This window comes from Pygocentrus nattereri, chromosome 1, assembly GCF_015220715.1.
Source record: "Pygocentrus nattereri isolate fPygNat1 chromosome 1, fPygNat1.pri, whole genome shotgun sequence".
NCBI classification, from domain to species: domain Eukaryota; kingdom Metazoa; phylum Chordata; class Actinopteri; order Characiformes; family Serrasalmidae; genus Pygocentrus; species Pygocentrus nattereri.
The window spans coordinates 20,994,151-21,021,325 of NC_051211.1; the positions used below are offsets into that span (position 1 = coordinate 20,994,151).

At 40.0% G+C, this 27,175-nt stretch overlaps 1 protein-coding gene across 2 annotated transcripts in view; it reads left to right on the plus strand.

Annotated features, from left to right (window-relative positions):
- grin2da (glutamate receptor, ionotropic, N-methyl D-aspartate 2D, a) overlaps positions 1-27,175 on the plus strand; it is a 140,924-nt gene that overhangs the window by 49,715 nt on the left and 64,034 nt on the right. For both annotated transcript variants that reach the window (XM_037540064.1, XM_037540068.1), the window contains exons 3-4: positions 19,107-19,373; positions 25,796-26,124. In XM_037540064.1, the coding sequence (XP_037395961.1) occupies positions 19,107-19,373; positions 25,796-26,124 (596 nt within the window). The remainder of the gene's footprint in view (positions 1-19,106; positions 19,374-25,795; positions 26,125-27,175) is intronic.

Here is a 27,175-nt window from a genome sequence, read left to right on the forward strand (position 1 = left end):
TTCAGTGCTCATTTAAGTGCTGTGTAAAGAGATGAGTCTTCAGTCTGCGTTTGAAGACAACAAGAGACTCTGCTGTTCAGACAGCCAGTGGGAGTTCATTCCACCACCTGGGTGCCAGTACAGAGAACATTCTCGAAGCTTGTCTTCCGTGCACCTTGAAGGATGGCGGATCAAGCCGAGCTGTACTCGAAGCTCGAAGGGCTCATGGTACAGTTTGAGATTTCACGGTTGCCATCAAGTAGGTAGGGGCTGGTCCATTTTTGGCTTTGTAGGCAAGCATTAGGGTTTTAAATCTGATGTGTGCAGCTACAGGAAGCCAGTGAAGGGAGCGTAGCAGTGGGGTGACGTGGCTGAACTTGGGCAGATTGAAGACGAAGTGTGCTGCCGCATTCTGGATGAGTTGCAGAGGCTTGATGGTCTGTATGGGAAGACCAGCCAAGAGTGAGTTGCAGTAGTCAAGCCTTAAGATAACAAGAGACTGCACTAGCACCTGGGTGGCCTCTCGGGTGAGGAAGGGTCGGATCCTTCGGATGTTGTACAGGAGATACCTGCATGACCGAATTAGGTTCGTGATGTGAGTCGAAAACGATAACTGGCCATACAGAGTCACACCAAGACTTCTTGCCTCTACAGATGGAACAGTCAGGGAGTTCTCGAATGAGATGGCAAGATCATGATGAGGACCTGTAGTTGCAGGGATGAATATCAGCTCAGACTTGCTGGGATTGAGCTTCAGGTGGTGTAGAGATCCATGTAGAGATGTCAGACAGGCATGCCGAGATGCGACTGGAAACCTGTGTGTCAGAGGGAGAGAAAGAAAACATTAGTTGAGTGTCATCAGCATAACAGTGATAAGAGAAGCCATGAGAAGATATTACATCACCAAGAAAACTAGTGTAAAGAGAAAAGAGAAGAGGACCCAGGACCGAGCCTTGGGGGACACCAGTGGAGAGCCTGGATGGAGAGGATGTTACCTGATAAGAGTGATCCTCCAGATAGGACTTGAATCACTTCCACGCATAACCAGTGATTTCGAGGTTGTTGAGGATGTCCAGAAGGATCGTATGGTTGACTGTGTCAAAAGCTGCAGAGAGATCAAGAAGGATCAGGACAGAAGACAATTTGGCTGATCTTGCAGATTGGAGGTTCTCGGTCACTGCGATGAGGGCAGTTTCTGTAGAGTGTGCTGGTTTGAAGCCAGACTGGTTGGTTCTGTGTGAGAAAGAAAGAAAGTTGATTATAGACTGCACGTTCAAGGATTTTTGAAAGGAAAGAAAAAGTGATACCGGTCTGTAGTTGTTGACATCAGAGCTGTTAAGCATGGGTTTCTTCAAGATGGGGAGTACTCTTGCAGTCTTGAACATAATCCAGAACATGTGGTCATGATACCAGGGCAAGAGTCAGAGATCAGTTTAGAGATCTGTGAGTCAGGCCAAAATGAACCATCCACTCTAATCCACTCTAGCCTCCAAATTATTATACCATTATTATACATACAATAATTCTGTTACTTCAAATAAGACCAAGGTTATGACTGTAGCCAGGGGTGCAACTACATACTTTCTGAGGTGGATGCAAACATATTATCGGCGCCCCCCCCCAAAACCCCGCCCCTTAACTTAAAGTGACTGAAAAAAATTAAAATTAAAATCAAATATTTAAGCAGGCAAGCTAAAATAAGGAACTTTATAAACAGAATACAAATTAAATGGTAAGAGCAAAAAACAAGCAATGAGGATTTAATTAAGAAGAAATAAAATAATTCAGAATAAACTGATAAGTGGACAGGCTAAAATGTAACGCAATAAAATAGAGATTAATAATTAGAATAATAAAATATAAGCACAAAGAAAAAGGGTTAAAACACCAAGTTTATATAAAAAAGTAAATTATGGAAATAAAATAAACAGTAAAACAGAAGACAGAATAAATAAAAGGAAGAAATAAATTATATAAAAAGGTAAAAGGTGAAAAGTATGGAATAAAATAAATAAAAAGGTAAAACAGAAAATTAAATAAATAAAAGGACAAAATAAATAAAAATGTACAGGAAAACTCAACTAAAACAGTTACAGGCTGAATGTGTCTGAATGTGGCTAGAAACTAAGAGTTTAAGATGATTTAGTGCCACCAGCGAGCTGAGCTTTAGACCAGGCTGCCACGGTTAGGATATTAACTAGAGTGTTGACTAGCTAGGCTAGGTTAGCTAGCTAAACAGGCTACTATAAAGAGCTATGGCTTGACTAATGTCACTCGTTTTGAAGTTAAGCCGAGAAAATAACCAGTTCAGGGTTAATCAGGTCGTAGCTGGAGAACCAAGTTTAGCTTTAATGTTAGCTTGCTGCCTCACTGCTATCATTCATCTGGCTGGCTGGGTAATATTAATATGGCTAGCCTTAGCTAGCACAGTAACATACATCTTAAACTGAACAGGCGATCTCTTCTGATTGTGTGAATCTATTCACGGTGAAGTACTGGATCTTTGGGGAAACTATGGAAGGTTTGACCTCTATTAGATTCCTTTATTTTTGAATAAGTGCATTTGGGAACGCAGCAGTGAGGCAGCTTTGCTAGAACCCAGTGGTCCAACGCTACTTTCGTACCCTACAGTCTCGTTTTGGCAGACAAAGGTGACGTAGGTGAATAAAGCGTATAAACTGACCAACCTGCTGTCTTGCAACCACTTTGAGAAGCTTTTCTTCATCCCTACAACATCTTTTTCTCTCTCCCTCTTCCGTTTTATGTTTTGTTTTCTGTTTTGAGAAAAAAAAAAAACACACACCTTGACGCGTTCCCTATGGGGTGCGTTCTCAAGCGCCTGTGTTTGGGAGCAAATGACAGGAGGGTAGGGGACGGAGTGGATGGGCGCCTGATTAGTGCTGTGCTGTTTTTTGATGTGTATTATCAGACTTGAACAAACAGCTCTTACAGAAAATGCAGACTAGAAACAATTTTCCGGCATCGTTTTGGCGCCCCTCTAGTGCAGCGCCCATATGCGCCGCATACGCTGCATACCCCCTTTTTGCGGCATTGACTGTAGCCCAAAGTATTTGGGAACAGTGCCCCATTTTACTTTGACTGTGCTATTTCAGGTAAAAGTAAGGTGACAGTTAACTTTCGACAGTGATACAGTAACATGTGCAATGGTCTTAGAATTCACTCCGACATCAATAGACTGTGAGTTTGAAACCCAAGTGAACCCAAAGTTATCTATATCTGGAAGCCCAGGAGGAATAAAGGCCTGGTTGAATTGTATGATGGAAAAAGTCCCAGCCACTGGGGAAACTAGCTATATCTAAAGTCTTGAATATAAACTGAAAAATGCTAATATTCTATTTCTTCAGCTGACATTACTGGTCTAGGCACATCGTCGCTTATTTCACCTTGAAAACCTAGAAAACCGCAAGCTTGTGAAAAATTTGTTATGTTAAAAATTTTACAATGTTTACAATGTTAAACATTTGATTACATTGAATCTATAAGAGTGGCCAGGAAAATTAGCTTGATGCACGTTTTCAATTTCCTGTGGTGCTTCCTATGTGACAAAGCTGCACTTTGCACTGTCTGCTATGTGGCTTCTTGTCCGGTGTCTGGTGGCCTTTAGTCAGCTGCAGTGGTCCTCCTGCGCTTCCTAAACTAAACTGGGCCCAGTTTCCCAAAAAGTGTAAAAGTGTTAAGATCATTTTATCTGCTAGAGAGAGTGGACAGTGTGATGCCTGCTGTACTCTCTGAAATTTGACAGGTCTGTGTCATTCTTAGCTCACTGTAATTTTACAGTTTTTTATAATTATAGAAAAGAAAGAAAGTTTAGAGCCCTCCAAAACGATGGACAGAGCTGTAGAAGATTCTAAAATGTCTGTTATCATAAATTAATATCCATTAGAAACACCTGTTATTTTTAAATAGTGGTGATCAATCGTGAGCTGTGTAGAAAATTGTATTATAGAACTTAGTGTTTATAATAACTCAAAATCCTTAAAACATTGAATAAAACATCTAGAAAAAAGTTTTTAGTAACCCTTTGGGGTCCAACTCACCATGTGTCAAATCCGATGTTTCTAAATGTTTTTCTATCTTGGCAATAATGTAGCACAGAAATACAGTTCAAAGACTTCCTGAATCTGTAGTCGCCCTTTCCATTCCAACTTATCACGAGATCATATGTGCATCACATCTGGAGTTATGAGGCTGTGAAGAGGGGTTGAGATATACATCTGCTTCTCACCATTTGTAATTGGTGGATTTGTGTATCCATATACATTTTGTGTGAAAGTAACCAATGGACACTCAGGAAATCACAAAGGACTGACCCAAAACATCGGGAAAAACGAAAGCGTGTGAAACGGCGTGCAAAGAGTTTACAGCTGCTGAAGTTGCTGCAGCAGTTTTGGAAAGTAGCAGCGAAGATAATGGAGCGTTTTGATATGAAACATATGTGTTCCATGGCGAAGTTAGGAAGATATGCAAATATCAAGAAAATGCCTTTAGACCCCAAAGGGTTAAATCTACACTGTGAAAGTTATTATTGCATTTAAATGAAGACAATTGTTTAAATATGTGTTCCAAACCTTTGATCAGTAGTGAGCATATTTATATTAATAATACAATCTAAATGTTCAAGGCTGCCATTGAAACTGTTTGAAAGTGCGTCAAGCCAGTAAAATACAATAAGTAAAAATAAATATAAATACACTGAAATGTAACAGGAACTGAACTTCAGTCTCTGCATGAATTTGTTAAATTGGATCACTGATTTTCTGAAGGACTGAAGCAGGTATTGGATGGTATTAGGGCTGCACCATGTTAACATAAAATTCAGTGTTCGATAAAACTATTGAATATCACAATGACGATATATGACGCAATAAATTACTGTTAAAATAATGTGTCTCTGGCTGGTTGAAATGGAACTGCAGACATTTTGTTGGGATGTGTGAACAGAAATCTTACTAACCTCTCTTTAAACCCTTCTTTAAACAAAAGCACCATTTCCTATTCTGTAAAATAAAAAAATGAAATACCAACAATTACTTACATCAGAACTGCAAGCACATTTTTTTGTCTACTAAACGGCTGAAAAACATTCAGCATCACCTCAACAGCTTTTTCTATTAATTCTACAAAACAAAATACATATATATTTACTTTTAATATAGGCACACACAAACAAATGCATTTAAATCTTTTGTTTAGCTATTAAATATTGTGGCGTCAGACATGCTGGGCTGGATTTAGTTTAAAAATAACACTTACCTTTAGATTAGTGTTGTTAGACATCATTTTGTTAGTTGGCCTCTTATTTTGAAGGATTTTTGAAGGGGTTGTAATGTATCAAGCTTCATTAGCCCAGCTGCCTAGAGAAAAACAGTAGAGCCTGAGCTAGACTGTGTGTTGCATGTTTTCCTCTTTGTCTCATGCAGTTGAATTTCCATTAAAGCTGAGGTATGGGTGACATTTTAAGGTCGCCAAGTGTGTGTTTTGTAGCTGTCTGTTTGGCCAAATGCTTAGGTTACTCATGGATACATTCACACATCAAATTACAATGTACTGTGTGTTTATTTACCTGTAATCAGTGTAATGTTCATGCTTTTTGAACAAATAAATGCCCAAATGAACGGCTTTACATATTATTTTCTCACATGCCTTCATGTGTTTGTTCATAATCATAGGGACTGTTATGTCCAAGTGGGATCAAATAGGCAAGCTGCTTGAAAGCACACCTCAGCTTGCTGCACATTTACAGACCTGTCAGATCTCTGCATACTGTATTTCACACTTGTTTACTGCTCTGCATAAATGCAGAGTTCCTGAATAAACCTTGAATAATTCATCTTTGGCCCTCATGCTGCTTCTACTGTTTGCTGCAGCTTTAAATATGATTTCAGCTGAACTGAAATGACCACAAATCCAAATCCAAATTATGACCCCCTAGCTGCACAACTTCCATTCACATGATAAACATTAAGCTCCATTTCCATTTGTTCATTTCGATTTTAATGAACTGTCTAGAGAGGAACACTCATCTGCTGTGGATTGGCGGGAAGTGGAGTTAACGCAAGCTTGAGCGGGGCATCTCTCCAGAGATTTGCTCTGACTCTTCACAAACCGCCAACCGGAGTGCGGAGGAGTTGTTTAATTGGTTGAATTAGAACAGTAATTAATTATATCATGTGGTTAAATGCTTTCAAGCAAGAATAGGGTGGTGGAACTCTGATCTTGCATTGTACAGGCACAAGAACAGAAGAACAGGGAGAGGCAAAACGCACTGGAATTCTAGGGATTGGGAAAAATAACAGAAAGCTGTTTGCGTCATACTGTTACCCTCTTAAAATTACAAACAAACACGCCGGGCTAGGTTTGCCTTTGCCGAATCTGCAGCTGAATGAAAAGCTCTGAAGATTAGACCGCATAGTGTTTTTTTTTTTTTTCAAGATTATTATTATTGGGTCTGTTATTTATTTATTTATTTTATTCTATTGCATTGATTGACTTTCAGAGTTCATTTAACGTCCTGAGTGCTTCTGAATGCTTAGAATAGATCGTTTTCTTCCATCTGGACTCCAGTCTGGCCCGTAATGTGCTCCAGCAGACAATCTGTATCTCTGAGGCACAAGACTATCAATTGCAGAGCTTCTGGTTCAAGTGTGACGCAGTACATTTTTAACCAGAGGGCTGCTGACACAATTGTGGTGCAGAGCTTAAGCCTAAGGAGTTTTTCCACCAGTTTTTCACATTTGCAAGTGTGGCCTTACTAATAGTCCTTTTTTTTTCAGCGTGAGGTACAGTCATTTCTCAAGCTGTGTGCCCAGAGTAAAAAGACTACATAATGAGAGCTTGTGAGGCTGAGATGGCAGCCTCATTAAAGGCGGGATGTTAACCCCATGAGCTCCTCTCATACATACATCAGAGACTTATGAAACATAGCATTAATAAAGCATCCGTTCCCTGGACAAGGTTAGGCAAGGCGTTGGACTTAATGGACACATGAAATGTTTAATAAATTATTAGAAATCGGTGCTGTGAAGGCAGGTTCGAATCTGTCGACACAGCATGTAAATTGAATGTAACTGTCTTTGATTGTCTAACTTACTATATAAATAAATGTGTCGTTACGTAGTTACATTTGAATGGTAGAAATCTTGACTTCATGTCATTCCTGACAGATGAGTTTTTGTCTTCAGTGGCCATAAACCAAAAAGGGTCCCTACTTTCACATTAGTTTTGCGCTATAAGAGAAGAAAATACTTTAGTAGGGAAGAAAATACGGTAACACTTTATTTGAAGGCTACCTACATAAGGGCTTTATGACGCATTCATAAGCACTGAATAATGTGTTTATGAAGCACTAATTGAACATTTATTAAGTGCTTATGTCGGTTCTCGCAACCTGACATAAGATGTTTTATGAACTAAATGACATTGTACTGACATAATAAGAATAAACGTTGAACATATTTACAGCACTAAACATATTTAAACCCTATACATAATTGCATCAATCATCTTATCCACGCCATGGAGGGAAGAGGGGGTGGTTTCCAGGCATATTTCACCTGATATCAGTACAATGTTGTCTTAAGAATGCTGACATAAATACTTATGTATAGTGTTTTAAATATGTTTAGTGCTGTAAATATGTTCAACGTTTATTCTTATTATGTCAGTACAATGTCATTTATTTCATAAAACATCTTATGTCAGGTTGCACTTAATAAATGTTCAAGTAGTGCTTCATAAACACATTATTCAGTGCTTATGAATGCATCATGAAGTCCTTATGTAGGTAGCCTTCAAATAAAGTGTTACCGAAAATACTTTAGAAGAAAATACTTCAGTTTACTAAACAACGGTACACGCACAGGAATAAATAACTGATTTTGAACACTTTCTCCAAGAATCATCCTCAGTATTCATCACTGACAAAAAAACAAAAAAAATCGAAAACAAATCAACATTAGTTGCTTGAGCGAGGCTGAAGTTCATTTCGTATTCATAGCTGTAGGAATGGGTGTACCATAATTCTTGGCCTGTGACTGCGGTACCTCCTGCGAAGTCTTTGACAAGCCACTGCTGTAACTAGAATCAATTTTTTTTTTTTTGCAGAAATGTGACTTACATTTCATAATGAATAAAATAACTGCCTTTGTTTTCATTTCTTTCTGGTGAACAGTGAACTTTCCCATGCTTGTTGCTGTATGCTATAAGTAGGTAACACAATAGCTAGACATTAATGTCTCATCTATTCACTAATATAGCCACCTAAAGAGACTAAACTGAGCAGCTACTAGAGCTAAGCGTGCTGATTTATCAGGCATCGTTATCAGTGAGACAAAAAAAATATGGAGTTTGTTAATCTGTTAATTACGCTCATAAACTCTTACATTTTCACAATAATGATGCTGTATATTAACCTATAGCATGTGTGCTGCATACCTGAACATCTCAAGAGGTCAAAGTTACTCTGGTACTCAGGAATGTGGAGCATCTGGTAGAGATGATGTTCAGTCTAGGCCCAAAATCTGAGGTCATCTAAGACCCTCTCACTGCTTGCTGTGCAGTTTCATTGCTTTTCCACACTGGTGGAGCCTGGTGCATTTTAAACGGGAGTAATACAGTGACGGTGCTCACAGTAAACAAATCAAATTTCATTATCCTAAAAGATGCGGCATAAATATTCTGTCCTCATTTGTTTGGGCAGCCACGTGGTACTGTGGCTGTGCCCCTGAGTAGAAAATATTATCGTGACGGCATTTCTACATTTACACATGAGTGGAGGAAAGTGAAACAATCCTTCTGAGACGACTGGTGTCCTCACAGCTAATTATGGCCATGACCGCAGTTAGTGTCACCAGTCCACTGACCACAGTGGTAAGTGAAAAGTTTCATCAAGAGTTCAATGTTCCCATCTTTTGGTGTTGGATACCCCAGTCTTATACAACAAAAACTAAAAGAGCATAAAACATCCGCCTCCTTTTTTTTACCTTTAAAGAAGAATCAACGTTGCTGAAGCTCCCCTCTTAGAGTCATCCATTTTCAGTGGTTAAGCCATCACTATGACAATGTTTCCCTTTGCGTATGGTACCGCAGACCACGTACCGCTGTGACACATGGAATGACAGCATTTTGAACGCCAACATGTGAATGCAGCATAATAACATAGAGAAGTCTAGCACATTCAGCATTCAAGCTTCAAGCCAAGAAAAAAGGATTTTTGGTGCTGAATGAAAAAAAAAACACAATGAAGGTTTATTAGAATTGTTTAGAAAAAGATAATAGAAAAAAGTCAGACAACATCTGAGACCAGCCTTGCAAAAATATCCAGCATGCGCAACAATGCACAGATGCGGAAGTCTATGGTCTGGCAGTGATGTATCATAAAGGTAGATTATAATCGCTGTCCAGAGAAAAACCTCAAAAGAATCTCCAAAACAGTAACTTCACAGAAGAACCTTTTTTTAAATAGCCACAGTAAGTTCATGTCAAGAGATTTTATTTGAAGCAGTTTTGGAGCATTTCTGTTGGTCCAATCGTCATAAAATATCCACACAATGTAAAGGAGAGTTGCTGAGCTCTAATTAGGCTGAAAACTAAAAGTCACATAAAAGGAGATTACACCCCCCTTCAAAAATCCTTCAAAACAAGAGCCAAACTAACAAAATCATGTCTAACAACACTAATCTAAAGGCAATGTTAGATGAGAACAGTTCCTTGTGTGGTTAATGCTTTAAATTAGTAGTTGTCACGATTGGCCCCTCCCAGTCCTGTCCATGTGCTTGTGTTGTGTTTACTTCCCAGTCCTGGCCATGTGCTTTTGTTTTGCCCTCTTATTTCAGGACTCCACCCCTGACTGTCTCCACCTGTGTTTCCACCTGTCCCTCGTTTACCCTCATGTATTTAAGCCCTGTGTTTTTCTGAGTTTCTTGTTGGTCTTTGTTTGATGTTTGGTGTTTGAAATGTTGTTTGGGATGTTGTTTATTGTTTGATGTATGTTGTTTTTCTTCCAGCCCTGTTGTTTGTGTACCTGTTTATTTTCATCATGTCTGTCCCTCCTGCTCTGCGTATTGGCCATTTGAACCTGGACTGTATCGACCACGACCCTGGATTTGCCCTTAATAAAAGTCGCTTATCTGTGCATATGCGTCCCCCTCCTCGCTCCCCATTACAGTAGTTACCACACTAAAAATGTTTTAAATCTAATAGATTTATCTTAATCTTAATCTAGTTAATCTAGTACATCTCATAGATTTATCTGAGTCTTTGGATATGGTTGTGCACTTATTATGAGATTTGAGATAATTTTACTTAGTAAAATGACATAAAACAAGTCAAACAAAAGCTGGAAGTAAGTCACATAATCTTAAAATAAGCAACAGTTTCAATAGGAGAAATATTAGATACATACTAGATTTAAGATGATTTTATGTGACAAGACAGGTTTTTGCAGAGCAAGTGAAGCAATAAGATTGGGATATATCTCCATCAAGAAATGTGTAAAGTTAAGCTTTAGGTGGGCTATCTAGCTTAACTGAGTAGTTCTTTTTCCTCCATTATATTTAGTGCTTAAGTGTTTCTAAGTTTCTACCTTCAGATTATCATCAAATCAGTGATGATGATTAACATTATATCTCATCACAGGAGTTCTGAGATGTATTTTTCCCATTTTTTTACAGAATTCAGATGAAGTGTTTCACGTACAGGGCCAATGGAGAATGGAATTGTTATTAATAATAATAATTCTTTCTTACATGTCACAATTAGAAAAAACAGGTATAAAAAAGTGAATACAAGGTATCGGCACAGAATTAGTGTTGACAATTTTCAAACAACACTCCAGCCCTAGTTCTGTGTTTGGAGTAGGTACCATATCAAGCTGTGCTGCCTGATGGAAAAAAAGCCTTGAGAGAAAAATGGAGCTACGCGTAACAGAGCCCTAAAACTCAGATAGCGTTCCACTTCAGTCACAGCGAATAATTCTACAATAAGGCACGCAAAGGTTGCAGACCATCATGATCCACCCAAAATACATCATCTTGTATATCATCTGATGTATCTTTTCTGGGAGCAGAGGGAGAAGCAAATATGTTGTTTCATTTCTTCATTTATTGGAACAGAATGTGTTCCTCTTTCAGACTGGAACATAATTGTGTTTCTCAGCACTTCTCCGCACGCCCCCCCCACCCCCCACCCCCCCTTTCGTTTTCATCAGAGCGATGTAAGTGTAGAAATATGTGCTTGGATCTCTACTGTCTGAAATCGTGATGGATCTCTCATTTGGCTCTTCACATTAAGCCACTGTCAGAGCCACTTTAGCTAGCAGAAACAGTCGATTAATAATTCTGAATCAATGCCAGTGCCTCTCATCATGGACTATATAAATGTTAAAGGAAAGTGTTTTCTTAGCACTATATGCACTCGGGCTCCTGTCTCCAGCTGTAGATTCCTCTAAACACGTGTGCACAGCCCCGTTTTAGGCATACCAAACTTATTGTCAGATTCAGCACTGATGCTGAGGTAAAGCAAGTGCTGTGCAGAATGTAACTCGACCTATTTTAGTGATACATGGCTTCAAGCAGAAGCGCTACAGTAAGCTCTGCGAGCTTTTTATGCTAAGTAGTTCTTGATTTAAATGTAGAGGGGAGGTGAGGCTTTAAGGCTCAGCTAATGCTACACCGCAGTCACAAGATTTCCCTCTCTGAGTTAAGGCACTTCTGTTGAGTTAGTGTTTGAAAGACCCAAATTATATATATATATACATACACACACATCCTACGTTCTATGTATAGTAGCTTGAAAGTGTGACTAGCTCCTTTGGAAGGGGTGAAATGCATCTCCACCCTGTATGTCTTTAATGCCCAGTGGACACTACACAACCTTTAAAATCTCAGAATTACTGTCGCACTCGTTTGTGACATTTAGCGCTTGCAACCTGCTGCTGTGTACAATTTCCGCTACCTCCTCCCGGAAGTAAACATGCGAAGTGTTTACCGCATGCCACAGTGTTTCCTCTTGGATTTTTTCAACAGTGCAGGCAAGCCAGCCTGCCTGCCACTTCACTTTATGGATCCGCCTCCCATTCTGGCCCGTCAACACAAAGCACGGCATAGAATCGACAGTGCCCATTTAGAGTTTGCCAGAATGTCCTAGCATTATTATGACTTCACTTTCTTGTGATGAGGGAGGCTGTTTATGAAGGGTATTGCTTTACTTTATTATTTAGACATAAATGATAAAAGCATTCAATTGTGTTTAGCTTGCTTGAAAAGAGATCAAAATACTTGCTCTATCTGCTTCTCAATAGAGCACATTGAGTATCCCTTTTCATAGCTATATGCTGGCTTGTCTCAGGGTAGTTGTGCTTGCTTTTAGGAATCTAGCTTAAAGATTAATGATCAAGCCTAAAGGCATATTATAATGAGATATCATTACATTTCACTTATTCAGAGGGACTTTTCTAATCATGCTGTCCAAGTACTCTTCAAATACTTCTTTGTAAGGAAGCAACTTTTGGCCAGAGCAAGCATCAAACTCCCTTGTCTCTTTTGTCTAGAAGGGGCGATTGCGTGGTGCTGTCCACTGGGAAATTCAACTGCGTGACAGCGATGTTACCAGTCTATATACCACTGGTACTCAACTCCAGTTCCAGAGGGCTGGTCTTAAATACAGTGTGGTAATTTCCCATCTCAAACGCACCTGATTCGACTCATGTCAATTGCCAGGATTAATGAGGGTGTTTGAGTAGAGGAAACACAAAACTGTGATGGATTCCAGCCCCTCGGCACCAAAATTGTGCAGGCCTGCTATGAACCACTGGCATTTGGTTTGTACTGATTTGCTGCTAAGAGAAATATTTAAGAGTGTCAGGAGTGTCTTTGCTGTCTAGTCAGGAGTTTTTCAATAAACTGTCACTACCTGTGTTAACTAGATAGTATCATTCCCTGCATGGAAGTTTGATGCAGTTGGCAAGTATTTTGTACATCTTCTTGAAGATCTTTCGTCCAAAGCATTTCTTTATCAGTTTACCTGAGTAATAGATTTATCTTCATTTGTTTGGTATAGTTGGCCATTCAAACAGTTAGTGTAACGGGGAGCGAGGTGGTGGACGCATATGTGGAGATAAGCGAGATTTATTAAGGGCAAATCCAGGGTCATGGTCTAGACAGTCCAGGTTCAAAAAGCCAACATGGAGAGATTGGGGTTCAGACATGACAAACAGCAGAATGCAACAGAACCAACAGAACCAACATCCATTCATCCATCCATTTTCTAAGCCGCTTCTCCATCAGGGTCGCGGGGGGGATGCTGGAGCCTATTCCAGCAGTCATCGGGCGGAAGGCAGGATACACCCTGGACAGGTTGCCAGTCCATCGCAGGGCAGACAGACAGACAGACACAGACAGTCACTCACACACTCACACCCAGGGGCAATTTAGCCTGTCCAATTGGCCTGACTGCATGTCTTTGGACTGTGGGAGGAAACCGGAGAACCCAGAAGAAACCCACGCAGACACAGGGAGAACATGCAAACTCCACACAGAGAGGACCCTGGTCACCCGGCAGGGGAATCGAACCCAGGCCCTCCTCGCTGTGAGGCAACAGCGCTACAGAACCAACAACACAGCAGATAACAAACAAAGCAAACAACAGAGACCAATACAATCAAACAAAGACCAGCCAACACAAGGGGCAAACACAGGGCTTAAATACACATGGAAAACGAGGGACAGGTGGAAAACAGGTGGAGTCAATCAGGGGCGGAGTCAGGAAATGAGGGGGCTAAACCAAAACAAACGCACATGGGCTAAACCAAAACATGAACCCATGGACAGGACTGGGAGGGGCCAATCGTGACAGTTAGTCTCTTTTACTGTATTACATACCTGTCTAGGAGAAACATCACTAGCTCTGCATTCATCTCCTTTGCATGTAATATTTACATCTTTTTTTAGTTTCTTGTTTTTGTCTCCTACAGTACTAGAATGTACCACTGAAGGTCTTTAAGTAGATTTCTGGTTTTCTTAGGCCAGCAGACGGAGATGAGGGCAGATGGGTTGTAGGGGAAGGTCTTAAAAGTGGTTGACAGGAGATGTGTGTAAACACAGATAATACAGGAATATAACAACAACAATAATACAAAAAAAAAAAAAATCGCCTAATGCACCTTTAAATGTCCTATATTACATTCACTCATGACGTGTGTGGTCTTATGTACAAATACAGCCATGATTAATTTCTACAAGTCAATTCTTTTATATGACATCAGAAAATCAGTGAAATCAAAATGGGCTGGTTTTGCAACAAACATACGTTTTTATACTTTTTTTTTGTTTAGCTTACATACTATATCAAAATTTTCCATAATTTGGAGAATCATTTTCAAACAACAAAGTATGTTCTTTCCATAGCCCTTTTACCTCTACTCAGTTTCCTGGGTCCATACAGAACGTGAATGATCATTGCCAGCACAGAGGAGAACGTTGGCATGGATGTTGACTGGGAAGCTACCCCAAACCCAGCCATACTGGCATTGAGCAGAAGCCTCTGTCAACATTCGCACACTTTGTCCAATAAACCCTTCACCATGTTTGCTATTGCTTTGGTTGTTCGCATCTTGCTCCATGAGAGTTTTCTCGCACTCTGATTGGCTGCTGCTTATGGTAGAGGAGCTCACAAGCTTCATTGCTGAACATTTCAGACATGCTTGTAAATATCAGGGTGAAATTACAGTAGGAATATTGTTGGAAAACCATGTTCCAGAAGTGTTCCCCACACAGTAAGCCAGCCAAAGTTTCAGCAATGGTTTCTCGTCAAGCTGGTTGGTTTTTGTGAATACCAAATGTTGTCTGTAATTGAAAAATTTGAGTATCGTATAAATCCTAGTTATTTAGGCTCACCTCATTTTCCACAGTTTCAATCATATTCTTGTTGTCTGAGCAAAATCTCATTTTGTTGTTTTTAATTATTTTACATAGATTGAAAACACCTGCTGTCACTTACACCATGTCAAATTTTCATGATGAATGGGCTGACAGATTTGGTCCAAAGTAAGATTTGTTGCATTAGCTTACATTGAAAATTAAAAATTAAAAATAAAGTTACTTTTTAGGAGATACAAGGTTTTGTTCCACCAGCAACAATATATTTAAGATCCATCAAACAAAATATGCATGTAACGTTTGACAGGGGAGAGACGAACGCAGATGAAGCTAACAATATACCAGGGATAGACAGAAATCGAAATCCACAAAACCAGTCCCAAGTCAAAGCACGAAAAAGCCAAAAACCGCTAGCTAAAGTATCAAAAGGGTGAAACCAAAAAACGAAGTCGGTAGAAACGAGAGAAAAGGGTCATAACATGTTATCATAGGATATTTAGAAATCGCTCAGTATGTTCTTATGGTGGAGAAGCAATACCTCGCACAGAACCCTACTTTGGACCAGTCTTAAATAGTGCCAAAGTAGGACAACCTGTACAGGTGCGTTTGATCAATAATTGGGAGACTGCGAGTGCTGGTAGTGACGTGGGCGCTCGTCCCGAGTCATGTGATCTCCCGATGCCATCTGGTCCGAGATAGCATCCGAGTCCACCTGAGGCGTGACAATGCAATTGCATGAGTTGTGTTGAGATAAGTGGATAGAAATATAAGAAAGTAGAAAATACATTTGTTGAAACACATTGATTCTTACAAAATCAAAAAAAGAGAGACGTCTCTCTGGTGCTCTTACGCCTTTAGGGGACATCTACGAGTAATCTCAAAAGCTGTGGCTTTCGCTATTAAGTATTGGCAGCTACACCATATTTCCAAAGATTTGTTGACTCCTCTTGTCATGGACTTTTTAAACAATGTGTCCACTCTATTGGACACTCCTACCTTGTTGGTCCGCTGTGTAGATGTGAAGTCGCAGCTCATCTGTTGCTGCACAGTTTGTGTTAGTCATCTTCTAGTTCTTCATCAATGGTCACTTGGCTGGAGTATTGTTGGTTGGATATTTTTGGTTGGTGGACTATTCTCAGTCCAGCAGCGACACTGAAGTGTTTAAAAACTCCTGCTGAGAATGATCGTGTCTCTTCTGTGGTGGTCCTATAGGGGTCCTGACCAATGTAGAACAGGGTGAAAGGGGAACAAAGTATGCAGAGAAACAGATGGACTACAGTCTGTAATTGTAGAACTGCACCTATATGATCAGTGGAGCTGACAAAATGGACAATGAGTGCAGAAACATAGTTCTTTATGGCTGATCAGAGTATGTACATGCTTGACATCAAAACAGCGAATGCAAAACAGGCAGTTTAGTTTCCATATATGGATTGTACGGACTGGTGAGTGAACAGTATGTTTTGAAACGTTAACAATATTTATGAACTACATCAAACTTTTCTTTTTGGAAAAAAGAGATGAATTGAGTTTCCAAGATGGACCATTTAAAGCTTAATAGGTTTAATATTGGGGTCTGTAATAGCAGTAACTTTTATTGTAGAAGATGAAAGCATGATATTATTTAAACTGAATTATTTCTCCAAGAAGCTGAGAAATTCTGTCAAACATCACGATTATAGGCTTACATTCAATATCCCTTTTGTGTTCAGTAGACGAGTAGAAAAGGGGAAGGTTGAATACAATGTGAACCTGATGAGAAGGTATTGTACTTGTGTCTTTTTGGTGGAATAGAAAAACATGTTTGACTTCAAAACAAACAGCATACAAAGAAATGACACAGCACTGCATCCATATGGCGTTTAAATTGAACAATCTACTTATTTCATCAGTAAGTAGTGGGTTATCATGTGAACACAGTCTATAGCAAAATGACAAAATGCTCTCAACTTCAAAGGGTTAAATACTTCAGAACATGTTATAGCGCTGACATGCTGTCTTGAGTCTTTATATTAAGGGTAACGCAGAAAGCAATTAGCTTATCACTGCTAGGTATGTAATCCGCAGATAAGCTAGACTCTTTATTCAAAGTCGCAATTAATCTGATATCGGAATGATTTCGTCTAGACCACTTTGCTCTCATCAAAAACATTTACTGTAATGTCTTGTTCCGGCAGCTGCGCCGCCCCGAAACATCTGCAGGATAATGATGCTCTGCTCTCCTCCGGAACTCGCAGCCTCAGCTGGTAAAAAACAAAAACAACAGCGACATTAAGAAAATGTGGCCTATAATTGTGATCGTGACGAGCAGCATAACTCTGCCTTGACCGCTGGTGTAAACAGTGTGGGCAAAAACGGGTGCCATTCCAGATTCACAATGCACCCAGTGATGATGTATGCATTTTCCATTAGCCGGCGTCAAGGGAAGCATTGCCATTTTTCACCATCAAACATACAGCCTGGTGTCAGCGTAATAAATCTCCTTCAGTGCTTAGAGGAATGGTCACCTTCCTGCGGTCCAAAAATAAGGGCCTGAGTGGAGCTGAACTGAGCGTTTGCAGATTGGACCAGCCAAGGACACTTAATGTCACCTCAACCCCGGGCCTTTGCATAGCAATGAAAATGCTACGTCATGCTACGTGGGCATTAAGAATGGCTGCATTGGGCTCAGTAAGCACGAGGCGAAGAGAATTAGAGTGAACGGATGGAAAGGTGAGGGGAAAGCAAAGAAGGAGAGAGGGCCATTCAAGTAGAAAGAGAACAACAGAAAGTAAGAGGATTGAGAGGGAAAAGATATCGAGCTAGCTAACAAGGAAAAGAGCAAACCCTGACACGCCGACGCCGCATCCTCTGCATTTCACTGGGTCGTGAGGCCTTTATCCTGTTGTACCCAACGTCTCACCACCAACACATCCACATAATTTGGCCGAGGCCTTCTTTTTACTCCTACCCCTTGTTTCTGAGTGTCACCCTAACCCCTTGGAACGGAGTTATGAAGGATAGTGGTTGGAATCTTGCCCTGCGAAATGGGACAACCCTCAAATTAAAAAGAAAACAAAACATTACTTCATTAACAGACTTCTAGCGGTGCTCTGTAGGCGTCTCGGTCCGTCTTCAGTGATAGCAGAGAAAGGAAAAGTTCAGCAACCTCACTTCTGGCCTTTCGTTTCATGTAGGGCATCATATGCCTTTAAAGAGGGGGTATAAGACAATTATTCATTATCACCATTGTTCTCAAGTCTCACGCTTTGAGCGTGTGACACACGCACCTCAGCGAGTTCACACGCTCACACGCTACACATGCTATTTCTCACTCTTGATTTTTTTTTTTTTTCTAAAAAACAAAATCCAATCAAAAATGAATTCGCCCTGTCTACAAACGAGTCACAGCCACTGGTCACAGCGCTTCTGTGCTCAGAGAAGTTACCCAGTTACCCCACCCTATGCAGCCAATCCATCGGTTGTATATTATGAAGTACTCTTGCTGAGCCAATCAGAATATAGATCGCTCTGTTGTTTGGCAGATCTAGTCAAAGAGGGTGGAGTTTCAGCCAGAGTGTCAGGTGCGAAGAACTGTCCGATTCGATTCTGACTAACACACATCGGTGAACGACTGAAGGAGAACGGCACCACTGGAGCCGTTTGAATTTATTTTTTAGCTAACTGGCAACCGACATTACAGATATACTCTCATATGGAACCTGACTTATGTCATATACTGTTAATTGGAACGTGTTGCAGGCATCAAATTCAAAATGAGTGAATATTTGCAAAAAACAATGAAGTTTATCTGTTTGAACATTAAATATCTTGTCTTTGTAGTGTATTCAGTTGAATATACGTTGAAAAGGATTTGCAAATCATCATATTCTGTTTTTATTTATGTTTTACACAACGTCCCAACTTGATTGGAATTGGGGTTGTATTTACTTAACTGATAAGCAGAAGAGAAAAGGGTGTTGTGAGAACTTCTGACTAAACTAAGAACTTTATGTTGGCTGAACTTTAGTGTCCTCAAGTTCAATTAAGTCAAGAAAGTGCAGTCAGTTACCCTAAAGTTCAAGTCTTATATGTATTTTGAACTCTGACTTTGAATGTTGTCAGTAGAATCATCCATGTAGCCTCTTTAAGAGGCTGGAATAATTTTGTCTTCAGTGGCATTAGAGAGCTAAGATACATTTGTTAAGGTTTTATGAAACTCTAATAGTCCTGACTTTTTGTGTCCATCCACAGGAGAGTGGCTCTGTCTACCTGCAGTTCTCCTGCTCTACAGCCCTGCAGCTGGAGGTCATCTTCGAGGTGCTGGAGGAATTCGATTGGACGGCCTTCTCTGTGGTCACCACCCGTCACCACGGCTATGAGGACTTCCTGGCTATGGTGGAGGGCATCACAGATGGCTCTTTCATCGGCTGGGAGAAGAAAAGCATAGTGATGCTGAATGTAACCGACGACCCCGGAGGGGCGCGTACCCGCAGGCTGCTGAAGGAGAATGAAGCGCAGGTCAGGAGAAAAAAAAAAAAAAAAACAGAAAGAGAAAGAACCCAGATTCTTTTTGATCTTCTTTATTTCCTTCCTCTTGCACTGTATCTATAGAGCAAATCTGACCCATTTTACTGCTTTTGCGCCTGCACTACTTTCTGGTTTCACCTTCTATTTCTGATTTTCATTCATTACCTTTTCCCCCTTTTTTCCATTTCAGTTCTATGTGGCCTCACTGGCAGCACAATTAACAACTGTATTATCAAATCAATCTTGGTTAATTATAGAAATATGAACATAAGAATGAAAAGGAGGATAACTACGCTGCTTAATGGCACTATTCCTGTTTAACAGCACCTTCTTCTAGAATAATTATTCTCCAGTCTACTAGAGCCACGCTACAAAACCCTTTAAAAGTCTTCCGTATATGCAGCTTTCATACCTTTCCCTTCCCCCTTTCCTCTGAGCTTAATCTTGTTCGTGTCTCTATTAACCTTTTCCATCACTGACTCGTGCTTCTGCACTCTTTGTCTCCTCCGTTATCACTTAAGGCTTTATCATCGCATCAAAACCCTTTTTCCCCCTTATTTTCTCTTGGTTCCTTTGTCTCACTTTTCCCTCTTCCTGTCTCTGTGTCTTTCCCTCCCTTCCTTCTTTCCTCAACTTAAACCGTGGCCTTTATGTGAAAGCTCCTGAAGAGAAGGGGGTCGAGGAACTTACGAAAGGGGAGATGGCACTGCGTAATGCTGCTGAGCAGCATGACATTAAATGACAGTTTCCATCTGACCCAAAGGTGACCACCTCAATTCCCCACCGGCTGGCCATGCAGGCTGCCGTTCTCTGCGTTCGGTGACTTGACTGATTAATTCTCCCCAGTGTCCAAGAACCTGGACTTCTAAGACCCTAATCAATGTCTGATTTAGGGGACGATTCAAACTGTATGTCAGTGTGTCTCCCATGCAGTCAAACAGCTTTGCGGAAGAAAAAAAAGCACTACAGTACTAGGTACTAGGTAAAATTGGGGTCAGTGTTGGGCGAACTGACAGGGCATGATGGGAGAAGGGAACTTGTTCTGCCAATGTAAAGATTTGCACTGTTTAAAAAAGTAAAAAAAAATGCAGATGTGGTACAAACTGCACTTTATTCCAGACGGTTAGTTCTTAGGCACAAGGTCGCATCCAGTGGGCTTTCTAAGTTGGTTGCATCAACTGTATGAAGGTTCGAATGTAGGCAATTTATTTTGTGTGTACTAAGTTCAGGTTTTTGCGTTCATAAATCAAAACGTGCTACACTGCTCTTACTAGTTTTAGCATGGAGCTTAGTAGTTAATAATTGTTTAGAGCTCTCCTTAAAAGCTCATTTACGCTCAATGCTAAATACGGATATGGACAGAGGCTTCTGTCCATGCTCTGCATTCATTCGGTCCGTTTTTGTGCACGTTCTCTGAAAGTTTATGAACACGGACGAAACAGAACAGTACCACCGTAAGACATGGGGGGCAGTGTAGCCAATACGTGAACATCAGACACAATGCTAATTTTTTCTCATTGGTAATATAAGTAAAAATAATTCTCCATGCACATGTCAAGTATTTAATGGCCTCACAGACCACTACAGTATACAGCCGTGGCTCTTTCATCTCCTTTGTAGCTGGAACATTATTTATTATATATTGTTATAAATATTATTATGTATTGTTGTTGTCAGAAACGTCTTACTCTGGCCTGCCCTCTAGTGGATGTACTGCTTAGCAGCTATGTCAATGTAAAGGATGCATGGAAGTATGTGGGCAGTGACGGTTACACTGTTTGGAACAGACATGTTCTTTTTCATATGTAAAAGGAGAATTAATGAGCCTTAGGCAGGTGTAGGTGTAGGTCAAACCAGTGGTAAACACAGAGCTAGCACACAGAACACAAAAACCTGGCCCACTAGAAAATGCAAATTGCTGAAGTCAAATGTTTCCTGAGATATTTTAACCCCAGGCTTAAGACTTATTCTTCAGTAACTACAGGAACTGTAATGCAAAGTGGCTGAGCCATTCTCAGGTTTTAGAAGAGTGTAATATATGTTGGCCTTTTAAGGGGTTAAACTAATAAACAATGAATGATGTGTTAAGGTTTTACTTTCAGCTCTATGGAAACTAGTATGCAAAGCTCCAGTTCAGTGAGATCGTAGCCAACATTCATTCAGTCATACACACAAGTGAAAACACATTGTCTACAGAGAATAACCTTAAATAAACAAACATTTTCTGCCAATTTTTCTATACAGTTTCTATTTATTTCAGTTCAAAAATGTAAATCAAGTATAAAATATAAAATGTTCTATTCATTCTCCACAGGCCACGTTTTATGTGTTAATTGTTTTTAAATATGTTAAATATTTAACAGTAATCATCTGTAGTTTCAGCCTGAAACTGCTTGTGCCGTTTCTATCACTCACAGTTGTAGCTCTCTCATTCAAATACAGCTGTTAAATGGCAAATAAGTTTCACTGAATGTTTCGGTCCAACTACTGCTGTGCTGAAACCATGTATTGTTTTTATCAATGAGTGATGGAGCAGTGGCGGAAGCCTGCAAGCTCTACAAGCTCTATAAACGAGAGGGAGAGGTCTGCTATAAGGGCCACAACAACTATATATACAGATCTTTTGCCCTGGCCACAAAAATGATGTTTAATTAGTATGAAAGGTGCAGAAGCAAAAAAGGAGCAGCACATAAATATATTACAAAAATGACAAAAGGTTTTTTCTTTGTCATTAAAAACTGAGTTTTTAAAACTCTCCTGTATTTTCATGTGGACACCCGTATTTGAGAGCAGTGACATCCTGCGTGTGGTTATTGCTTTGCATGTTTTAAGGCTGCTTTAGGACCCTCCATGCCTGACATGACCAAGGGTGCCAACTTCGCTTAAAGAAATAAAAACAAAAAAAAAATATTTGAGTTTATGTCTTAATCTAATGACAGACTTGGGGCATAAGAGCAGGAACGCTTTTTACAACAGGTGGTGTCACAAAGCAGCTTTACAGAACAATCAGCATTACAGAAAGAAAAGGAAAAAAATCCAGGTCCAAGCCTCCATAAGCAAGCCAGTGGTGACAGTGGCAAGAAAAACTCCCTAAGGGCAGGAGGAAGAAATCTTGAGAGGGACCAAGACTCAGAAGGGGAACCCATCCTCCTCTGGTCAACAGCGGATAGCAAACACTGTTAGTATAAAGTATTACAGTACAAAGTGGAAAAACCAGGTGGGGCAGCGGTTAATTTGATTAGTCTATGATTATGCAGTAGTAGCAACAGCATCTGAGGGTGAGGTTTGCACAGCGTTGCACAGCAAGAAGCTCAAGAACAGCAAGAAGCTTGGTGGTCAAGCCGGTCCAGAAGGCTGGCGAGCAGTGGCACCCAATCAAGGCAGATGAGGCAACAGCGTCAGACGCACAGGATGGGCAGCTATTCAACACGGCAAAGAAAGGAAAGAAAAACACAGAGTCAGTTCTGTAATGAGTGACTGATCACAGATTACAGTGTTAACAGAGCAGCAGAGACTCCAGCAGGTCTAGATCTGACAGGGAAGACTAATTACCAAAGGCTTGACTGTGTTTGGCTTTGACTATTTATTTATTTAATTGTCATTGTCATGTAATTAGTGCCTCCTCACTGCCCCTCCTTATGAAGAAGAGGCTGTGCTTGTTTAATTTGGCTCCCTCATTATTCTCAATCTTGGCTAAAAACGGACTTTAAGCTTCGATGATTTGGGGATCAGTTACAGCCATCAAAACTCCGGTCAGCAAACAGATTCATTCAAAATATCTTCCAGACAACAGGAGTTGTCAAAGTTTCGTTTTCAAAGTATTATTCTAGGCTGAAATATGTCAGTGCTCCTCCTCCTACAGCTTGCGTTCTAGACCCACCAAGCTTTGATCATAGAACCTGTATAGTGTACTCAAAAAATGTGGCCCATTTTGGGGTGCACTGAGAGAATACCAGTATAGGAACTGCTCCGTTATACCAATCATTTAGTAACACCTGGAATAAGAAGACCTGGAATAACATAAACTGCTTTGCCAAAACCCAAATGTTCTAGATTTTGGATATTCATTCCTTGGACAGGTATCCAATTTTTAAAGAGGATTCGTCTATTCAACACTAGGGTCCATAAACAAAAAACATTCAAAAGACCTTTTGTTTTCCTTTTCTATTGCAAAGTATCAAGCCTTTCTACTTTCTTTAACCCAGAAAAATGTAATCTGACAGCTCTGCACAGGGAATAAGAACCAGCGAGAGAAGCTCATGGATGAGGAAAACAACACAGTTTTCCTGGTTCACTAGTATCACTAGTATCACTGCATGTTTACAATCCCAAATGTTTTCCAACTGTAAAATGCAGTTTCATTATTGCAGCTGTTTTAAGACTGTCCTTCACTACCATGACTTTTCTCAAGCTGTAGGATTCTTCTAAGCTTAGGATTCTTTCTCCATAACAGCGCTTGAAGTGCTGTGTAAGATTTATGTGCTTTCACACTGATTAAACATCATTTTTGCGGGCAGGGCAAAAGATCTGTTGCTATGGCCTTTATAAAAGTCCACCTTTTTCTCCAAACGGAGGAATAATCCTAGTGTTTTTAGTTGCAGCCCGAGTTGCAATCATGGAGGTGTTGGAACATATTGGCAGTATGATACATATACATTCATTGGTAGGAACATGCAGGCACTGTTGCTGTCACTGGACGTCAGTGATGAAAACTGGCTTCTCATGCGAAGCCTGCGTTCACATGATATTGAGACTAATAAATACATTCTGATTAAGCTCATTATGTGTAGTCGCATATATTATGGAGGGAGTCAAATGCACCACTTCTCAGCTGGAAAGAATCTTTCTGAAGGGTCAGATTTAAGCAAATTAGTGATTATTAGCGATTATCTGCACCAAAAGTGCACAACAAAGAAAAATTAATCATGAAATTCCAGAAAACATTTGTCACATTATCTAACATTGTTTCTGGCGTCAGTGTTAAAAACACTCTCTGAGAAAGCTCCTTTGCTTAACATTCCAAAGCGTTCCTCCTGGCTTCCAACACTGCTGGCAGGAGGGTATTCAATCACCAGTGAATCCCCCACATTTCAAGGGACAGTTTGTTGGAAACCTGAGGCTTAATGTCTGCAACACTAACGATCAGCATTCCTATTGAAGAAGCACCTTGTCTGCTGCAGCAGTCTAAACTGGGTCCTCTGAGTAGATGTTCTTCAAGCCTTTCATTAGAGGAGGCCTTGAGCAGAAAAAATAAAAATTAAAGTAAAAAAATACATGCACTTTTGTTCGCCAGGGAGGATGTTGCCTACAGCAGATCGAAAAGACCAATGCCAACGCCAAGATGAATATTGTACTGGACTTGTACAGCTGACCTTCCTTGTCAAATGTGCTGAAAGAGCTTGATTAGCTGAGTTGCTGTGGTCTTCAGGTGAACAATAACAATGCAAACAAAGCCAGTCAGAGGTCTTGAATGCTGGTGAACAGACACTACCATCCAAAAATGTAGAGTTACTTTTCATATTAAGAGTTTTAGTTATTTTCTTTAATTATGTAGAATGAAATATTACAAAATAGCTGAAAATAGAGCACTGAGTACTTGTAGATGTTCTGCTCAACATTTTAAGTATAAAAAGATGTTTAATTCTTGGTGCTGTACAGATTTCTCAGCCATTTTAGAATCATCATTCTAATGATCATAACTTTCTTAATGCCATTTACAGCTTCTGAGTTTCCTACCATTTGAAAGCTGTGAAATTGTACAGGACCAGCACATTAGAACCACATTGTGCCGTCGAATGCAAAAGTTTGGGTACTACTGGTCAAATTACATGCCCTGTTGATTTTCTAAGTGAACGTATGTGAACACATCCTCAACAAGGACCTAAACATAGCAAGTTTTATTTCACAATATCTATTTATTTGCTGCGTTTTACATAAAAAAAGCAAATTATGAAATGTGCCATAGGCGACATTTGATGATTTATGTCATTGTTGTCCAAAAAAAACCAACTATGGCCAAAATGGCAACCTGATAGGTGAAAGCAAAAATGTAATTCACTTCACTTGTACAGTTAATGTAAACAGGCTTCATTCCAAGTCATTTTGGAATCGTAGTATTTCTATTGGTCCAGGGCAGTTGCTGTGCTCAAGTAATGTAGAAAAGTGAAAAATGTTTTTCCCAGTTTAACAAATAAACAGTAATTGTGCATTAAAATGTGTTCTCTGTAGTGGATGCGTTCACTCATTCTCACTTAGAAAATCAACAAAACATAATTTGACCATGGGTGCCCAAACATTTGCACATTTCCACAGCTCTCTCACTGAACTGGTATTAAATGACTGCAAACTGGTATTGACTGGAAACTGTTTCTAAATGTTTTACTTTATCTTGTACCACGTTTTTGTTTCTGTAGGTGCGGCTCCTGTATTGCTCTCACGAAGAGGCAGAACAGATATTTAAGGCAGCCTGGCTGTCAGGACAAGCCACTCCTTCACACATGTGGTTTGCTGTGGGGCCTGCTCTATCAGGACTGGGAGTGGAGGGTCTGCCTAAGGCTCTGTTTACCGTTCGACCGCAGGGATGGCGAGACGAGCCCCGCCGACGCATCGCTAAGGGAGTGTCGGTGTTGACGCATGGCGCCATGGCCCTACGCAGGGACTACAGCGGGGCCAGAGGAACAAGCTTTGCTGGGAACTGCATGACAGATGGCAACCAGACGCAGAGGGTGCCAGACAGGATCAGGTAAATTTGGATTAAATGGCTTGAGGATACATCCAAGTTTTGAATCACGGTTCAAAAGTTTGGAATCTGTGTTTTTAATAATATGAATTTTTCTCTTATGCTCGTCATATGTAACTACGTAGGTCTCAAATAATTAAGCTAGGAACATGTTAAAAATAGACATAACAATAAAAAAAAATGTAGAAATCTTAGATGCGTCAAAAATGACGCTCATATCCAGAATGAGACCTTCACAATCACACCTTTCTTCACTTATCAAATTGGCTGATGGATGACTTTCTGGCTAATTTTTATTTTTTGAAACCCAAAGCTCACTTGAAATGCATTAGCATCTGTACTTTTATATCAGCAAAACATAAATAAATAAATCTGTAAAGCTGACAGTAAACAACTCTGTTTCTAAAAATGTTGGGATGTTGTGTAAAATGTAAAGAGAAACAAAATGCATGATGTGAAAATCATTTAAACCCTATGTTTAATTAAAAATAGCAAAAAGACAACATTTCAGATTTTGAAACTGTGAAGAGCCTGTTTTGGACTTAAAAAGCTGTAACAAGGCAACAAAATACGGGAAAAGTTGTGTAATGCTAACAGAAAAACACTTGGTGGAACATCTCGTAACTAATGAAGTTATAGGTCAGTAATGTGATTGTGTATAAAAGAACATCCCAAAGAAAACTTTGTATGCAATGCAAAAGACCAAAAAACTAAATTGGATGGGTATGATCTTTGGGACCCCGGGCAAGACTGCATTAAAAACAGACCCAATTCTGTATTGGAAATCATTGCATGCTTAGGAACATCTCCTAAAATCACTGTCCATGAACACAGATTGTTGCTACATCTACAAATGCAAGTTAAAGCTACCACACAAACAAGAAACCATACACTCACTGGCCACTTTATTAGGTATACCTTGCTAGTAAAAGGTTGGACCCCCTTTTGCCTTCAGAACTGCCTTAATTCTTTGTGGCATACTTTCAACAAGGTGTTGGAAACGTTCCTCAGAGATTTTGTTTGGTTATTTGAGTTCCTGTTGTCTTTCTATCAT